At 36.7% G+C, this 7,364-nt stretch overlaps 1 protein-coding gene across 1 annotated transcript in view; it reads left to right on the top strand.

Moving 5' to 3' along the window:
- The window catches only part of RFTN1 (raftlin, lipid raft linker 1), an 89,898-nt gene that overhangs the window by 57,850 nt on the left and 24,684 nt on the right, over positions 1–7,364 (top strand). The window contains exon 5 of the mRNA XM_009576200.1: positions 3,583–3,786. Within this exon, the coding sequence (XP_009574495.1) occupies positions 3,583–3,786 (204 nt within the window). The remainder of the gene's footprint in view (positions 1–3,582; positions 3,787–7,364) is intronic.

Here is a 7,364-nt window from a genome sequence, read left to right as displayed (position 1 = left end):
AGGAATATATGTGATCTGGACTCTGAAGTCTCCTAGTATCCTATAGTCAGGCTAGGGTCAGTGCTACAGTCAGAACTGTAACCTTTGGAAAGCAGCAGTTATTTTTGCTAATGGCTCATGTTTGTTAATTCATAATAAAGGTCCTCTTGGTAATGGTGCTCCTAATAATTTGCCTTCCAATTCTCATTTTTTTGGTAAGATTACTCTTCATATACCAGTTTTCTTTCTTTAATTTCTTTGACATATTTCTCCTCAGGTGTGCTTTCCACTTTTAAATGTCATTTTATGCCATCAAAAACCAAAAGTCTCAGCTGAGGTCTCAAAGTACCCTCCTTAAGGTGTTTGTTGCTCGGAGGTTACTTCAGTAGCAGGAATTGTAGTTCAAAATAGGATGTAGACCAGAGTAATTTAGAAAATGAAAAGTCATCAGAAAAAATATTCTTGCCCCATTTCCAGTTTAAACCTAAAAATATTTTTCTTTCCTATATTTGCTTAAATCCTACAAAACAGTGTGTACACTCATTTCTCTTACTGCTTTGCTTATTTTCCTTACAAGCTACAAATCTACGTAAGGAAATTCCATCTACATTCCTTTCAGCTGGTACTGTCCTTGACTTTAATTTATCCCTATTCTTTATGTCTTATATAGATTCAGTCAAACAATTCTACCCCTTTGGGGATTTTGTGTGTAGGACCGAGAGTGACTTTGCATTGTACCCTCCTTGGACTATTGTCTTGGTTTCCGTTGCATTTTGGTGTAATTAGCTTTTTGCCATCAGATTTGGATCACACTCTAGTAACTTTTCAGCATACTTTCTTTGATTTTTATTGGACAAGGGGGCAGCGAGATTTGGTCAAAGCATAGCTATTATTTGAAAAATTTGTTCTGGTTTGCACTAGAATCTTACACATTATAAAACCTCTCTTACTTTTATAGTTCTAAATTAGTTCTCTCCAAGTCTAATCAGACCAATTCTTTCTCTTTTAATATACGCTGTCTTTGAGAGAGTTAACCTAGCAAGTTTAATCATCTTTTTGGTGCTGTTCTTCTCCATACTGAACAGTGGAAATCTTTTGCTACAAGTAACCATGTTCTTAATATTTCTGCATAACGTGAAGCTGATCACCTCCAATCTTCCCAACTTCTAGCTGTCTGTAACACCCCAGGATTTTATTACAGCTGCTGATTTGCCAGATAAGAGGTTATATTTTTAAAATGCCTTTAGTTTCCTTATTTATCTTTCTTTCTCTGGGTGCTTTTTTGCTTTTTTTTATTTCTCATACATTTTTTTTAATTGGTGAGTTATGCGAATACTTTCCAAGACTGAAGGTCTGAGAAGGCAGTTTTATATGGCAGTTCACCTATAGTAGGTTTTTCCAAAATCTATTGCCTGTACAAAATTGCTGATTTCTTTATTACTCTTGTATGAATTTTTGTTATTACAGCACTCCCTTTTCCTCCCATGGAAAATTTATTTCAGTCTTTGGCACCAGTTCTCCATCCTTCCTTGGGAACATGAAGATAGAAAGCATCAGGTGTTTTTTTTTTCCAGTTAGCCTACTTATTCCATAGGAAGTTACCACTCTTGAACTCCTTCTTCCCTAATAAAACTTCAGGAAAAAAATGTAATATTTCTTACTATTTGTGGAATCTTAATTTTGTTCTTTATTTTAGATTTTATACTATTCAAGTGTTATTTTTATGCTACTGCTTTTTTTTTTCCCCCTGAATGTTTTGTAGTGCTCATTCACTTTCCCTTTTATTAAAGGACTCTTCAAAGCAGTGTTGAAAATGATTTGCCTGTGAACAAGGCACAGATATTCCAATGGTATGTCCAAAAGTGCTGGTTTACCTAGAACCAAACTGAAGGTATCTTTGTCCATGCTTGAGCAGTCAGGCTTGCTGGTGAAAACTGTTGTCAACAGTGACTTGAACAGTGATTGGGACTGGTGTACTATACAGTCAGTAACGGTGACAAACCAAGTCAACCACTGAAAGACTCCCACACATTTTAAATGCATGTTGTCAACAGCCCAGTGTCAAATCCGAATTATCGTCTCCCTATGGTTTTCCAGTTCTATGATTTGCTATTGTTAATATAATGTCTTCATATACACCAAAACCATCTCCATGTCCAACATGAGTCTATTTTGGGGGTCAGAATCAAAGCGATCATAGAAGTTTTCTGTGTATGCTTTTCTGAGTTAGGATTATTATAATTTTGTTCTTTCTAAACAAGTGTTACACAGCAAGAGGATTCATGTCAACAATTTATTCCTTTCTACTCTATTTGCATCGTGGTTCGTGTCTGAGATCATTAGGTCTCTTTTTCATGCTTGGTTATATCGTGAGCTTCCTGCTCTCTTCTTCAAGTGCTGCCAGCCTGTCTCTGAGCATCTCCCTTCTAATATTTTTTCAGTTTACACACTACTTCTTGCTCAGTGACGTTTGTTAGAGAGCAATCTTAACATTTCTCTTGACATCTCTTTCTTTACTTTAATACTTGAGATTAGAATACAATAACTTGGAAACAAGAGGAGCTTATTGAATGAGTGAATTTCATATAATGTCTTTACCTTTTATATTAATTTATTTTGGGAGAACTTTTGGCATTTGAAAGTCAATAGAAATTTTACCATTGATTTCCATGTCCATTAATAAGTAAAATAATAATGTCTGCAAAGTTTTTATCAGTAATTTTATTGATGGTTGTACCTTTCTGAGAATTTGGAAGGTGTTTCTTCACTTAAACTTGCTTCCAATTTTAGGGCTGTGAAAGCTCAGCTTTGCTGTCAACAATGACTTTTTTGTAATGGTAAGCCTACATTAACTGCTACTATGATATACTAGAGGAGATATGGAGCAGAGTCTAGAAAATACTCTCATTTGTAAGACCCTTCACAATTCCACTTTCAAAATTCATTTGCTGTTGTGTTAATGTCTCACCTTGGCTTAGACCCAGAGTAAATCAACGAACCAGCTAGCATAGTCTCTACATTAATGGTTCATTGCATTTTCTTTAGATGAGACTACTACTTGCTGGTTCCATGCCATTGTATTATCGAAACCAAGTTTAATGGCCATGATCTACAGAATGCAGTGCCTCCTAAATTTGCAGTAAGATTTCATATTTGAACTGTCCTCAGAGTCGCAGCTCTTTTAACAGTTCATTCAGTAGAAAAATAAAGGTGCTCAGTGCCTTAATTTTTAGTGATTTTATGACCGCTACAGCACTTAAAGCAATTTGTGGAGCATGTTTTCTTATCTTGGTTTACACTGATAACTCCAGTAGGGGGGTCATCCATTAGTACTCAGGTATTACTGTCTTTAAATGTTTTATTATCAACAGTGAATCCATTATTAGTAACAAATATTGTAACAGCAAGTGAAATACCGTATTGGGTTTTGAGACCCTACTGTGTTGGACACTGCAGAAATGGATTAAGGAGGTAACCACATCCCAAAGTATTTTTTGCAGTTGCACAGTGTAATCAGGCAAGGGCAAACAGTGGGTTATACATTGTTTTAGTGAAATATTATGATACGGTTGTTGCATTACTCCATTTTTTACTTTTTGATAGAAGCAGAGATCTTCGCTCTCTTCAACAAGCCAAAAACCCCACAAAGATGCAGCCGATATTATACCGTGACTATCCCTATGAGGATCTCCAGGAATGGGCAGACTGTCAACAGCTTAGAAGCAAATTGGCTGGAGCACATGACAGATCACTTCAGGAAAGGAGGCTCATTGGTAAATGCCATCTTCAGCCTTGGAATGGTAAATGGTATGGAAATTACAGAAAGCATTATGCTGTGATTATTTTCCTTTCTCCTCTGATAGAGGTCATTATCTTTGAAGAGAAGACATTTGGGAGGTGCTTTAATGTAGGCTTGGGGCAAATTTGGTTTAGATCAGCCTGTTTCAGTGAAATAGAATGGAAGCACAGGAAATATTTTGGCATTTGAATAAGGAAAACAGGTCATGTATGGTATTCTATAAACATACTAAAGATGATCCTATAATTGCAGAAATACACAGAGTTAACAAACAGTACCAAGTAAAATGAATTAAACTAATAAGATTGTAAAGCAGATGACATAAATGGAAGAGTGGCTTTCCTCTTAGCTGTCTGGCCACATGCTGCATCTTGGTCTGATTGCAGGCCAGTGTAAGGGCCCTCCATTTTTTGTCTGGCCAACGTGTAGTCAGTTACTCTCAGTTTTTGCAGAGACCCTTTCCACCTTGATGGCACAGTGTTTTACAAAATAGTCTTCCATGTTTGTTTCATCCTAGCTAGTGTATTCATATGAGTGATGGATAAATGTTGGTCTTAATTTAAGAAGAGGAGATTAAAAAACAGATTTTTGCATGTTGTGAGTCCAGCACTGAATCCAGCTTACTACTGTAGCCAGTCTGTGCTACACTCATGGCCACCATGGCGTCTCTGAAGACAAGCCTGCTGTACAAAGAAAGACTTTGGTGCCTAGTAGGGATCTGAGAGGCATAACCAAGGGACCATGAGAACAAACCAAGGGAAGCACTTGAACGTAAAAATGTTGAAGTTACAGCCAGATTAATTTTACTGGCAAATTATGTGTCTTGGTTAAAGTGCTTATGGCTGAATCTTTCATCCAATTTTGGATTGTTTTGCATTCTTTGAAAGGAATGTGGTAACTCATAGATTGGGCACTGCTACTAAAATTAGTGGGTTTGTGCCTCAAAATTATAGGGAAACTGTTTCCAGAGCATCTTCTTCTCATTTTGCTGCTGGTCAGAATTCCAGCACCCACGCTAAAGCACAGTAATGTGAGTCAGTTCTGATAAAAGTCAATCAGAAAATTAACAGGCAATCCTAATTTTTCATTTTGCAAGCAAGTAGCAAAAAAGGAAGGTCTAAAGTTCAGCTGATGGAACGCTTTCACACAGCTTCCTGGAAAGCCTTGTAATTGCTAGTTAACTTGCTTAAAAACAAATGGTCATTTACTTTATGTGTATAAATTGCAACTCATAGAGCCAATTAGATTTGCCTCTATCAGGCTTAGTGTTTTCTTTAACAAAAACTGCTTATCAGTGCACTCTAAAATGCTTTAAAGCCAGCTTTTTTCTGTTATTTAAACTTCTAAAGTTAATTTACATAACGGAGGCCTGGGGGAAGTTCATGTACTTGGATACCAGCATGAGGAGTGCTAGATAACTGCCTGCGGACATAGATAAAGTAGACTTGAATGGTGACAGTAAAGTTTCTATGCAAACAGGGCAACGAATTGCATAAAAGTGAACAGAGTCAGGATTAGGTTAGATTAAAGATTGAAGATGAACAATTAATAATAATATTTATTAGCATTTAGCAGTTACAGGAAGGACAGATTTAGAAGTCAAAAAACTCAGAGTTAAGGTTTCTGAAAGTGTATTAATTAGAACAGTTAAGTTAAAATGCCGTGAACATGCCCATGCTATTAGAAGATTTGCTAAGAACATCTGTAAATTGCTATCCGTTGCAGTTAAATGTTTAGGGTTTAAATCCTAAAATTTTCCTATGCTGCAGAGAAACAGAACAGCTTTTTCACTTGTACTCCAACCAGTATGAAACAACCCGGGATAGGAAGGAGGGAAGAAAGAGGGGGCTGAGGGCTTCTCAGCTCCTTACTTTTTTCTAGTGTTTTATGGCAGCCTATCCAGCTCTTCATAACTGGTCTCCTTATTCACTGATTAATCCTCTTCCAAAGTAAGGTAATATTAGCATACTTCCCTTAATTGGTTATATCACATTTCTTTGTTCTGGGGGCTGGTTTTCTGTTTGGCTTAAAGTACAAATTCATTATTTTGCTTATTAGACTTAAAAGCAGGGTTATTATCTTCTTCTTTTCCCCCTGTCCTTGGAATGCCCAATGAAGTGAAGATTTCCAGATTGCCAGTAGTCATAAATCTGTTTCTTCCTTCTGCCAACAGTTTAATAATTAGCCTTTAAAAGAGTTTTAAAGTTCACTGATAACAATTGTTTCTTTTTGTTTATTGACCAGATAATTATAAACAGAAATATACACAATTGCAAATTACAATATATAAACAATGCAGAGTTACACCATATATTAAATGTATTCAGATTTTGCTAGTAAGTTAGAAACAGCAGCTTGCTCGGTCCTTGAATGTTCTTGTATTGACAAATAGCAGTTATTTAAATTTGGAGTTCAGTAGCTTGCTGGTGTTTTTCATCCAGCTCATGTCATTGCTAATTCTGCCAGTAGTCCCAGGTGTAAACTGACCCTGCCTAGTGATCTAAAGTGATCATAGGACTTCACCCTTGCCCTCTTCTAGTAAGAAGTGGAGGCTGTAGCAGCAAGCTACAGATTAATACCACTGCAAATGGAAACCATGTAACAGATGGAGTCTCTTTCTTTCTTGTAACAGCACGTCTCCAATCAGCAGTGTGAGAAGGTGAGAGTGAGAAGGGAGGAAGAGTCAAAGCTAAGGTTATATTTTGATGCTTTAACAGAGTAATCACAAGCCTGCTCTTCTTTAGTTGTTTTGAACTTCAGGTCTTTAAATGTCTGGCATTCTTGTATTTTTTTTACCATTCTGTCTGTGAATTTCCTGCCTTTCAAACTTAGAAAAAGCCAGCCAACCAACCAGAAAACACTGACAGTACTTAAAGACAAAGCAAATGAAACAAAATGTCAGTTGCTTGGAAGAGGAAAATAGGCAGGTTTTTAGAGGGTCAGATTGATTGTCTCTGCTACATTCGCACTGCCTCTGACAGAGACGAACCAGTGATGCATTTGGCCAATTATAGTCACCTTATCCACTGAAGTGGCTGGGATTTTTATCATCCATATGGAATTATTTTTCTCTATGTGTACTGAAGATGAAAAAATTCAGGAGGAGGGAGGAATATAAATAGGAAGCAAAGGCCAACATTCAGGTCACATGCCACATAAAGCCATAGATAGCTAGTTTTCCTCATTGAGAGCAACAGCAGCCTAAAAGTTAGTTTCCTAGATAAGGGGGATTTGTAGTTCAAAGACAAGAGGGGGAAAATTGTTGCCCACTAGGAAAGTTGTTATGGTAAAGTAAGAAATCTTTTCCCATATACTTCTTGTAAATCAGAAGCAAGAACATCAAAATAGGTTTTTGTCAACCGAGCTACATCAAATATTTACACAACCCAGTGAAAACAGCTTTTTGTGCACAGTAGGATACCTTATAAAAAACGCAGTGGTAATGGAACATTTTCAGAGGAAGGACAGTGATTGTAACCTTTACGTTCAGAGCCTTTTCTTTAAGAAAGAGTGAAGTTATGTCAGTTCAAGAGTAGAGATTGGGAAATGATACACAAACAGCAAAGTCAAAATGGTTTGTTTTATC

Source organism: Fulmarus glacialis, unplaced genomic scaffold (genome assembly GCF_000690835.1).
Source record: "Fulmarus glacialis isolate BGI_N327 unplaced genomic scaffold, ASM69083v1 scaffold18254, whole genome shotgun sequence".
Taxonomy (NCBI): Eukaryota; Metazoa; Chordata; class Aves; order Procellariiformes; family Procellariidae; genus Fulmarus; species Fulmarus glacialis.
This window is presented reverse-complemented; position numbering and strand designations above follow the sequence as displayed.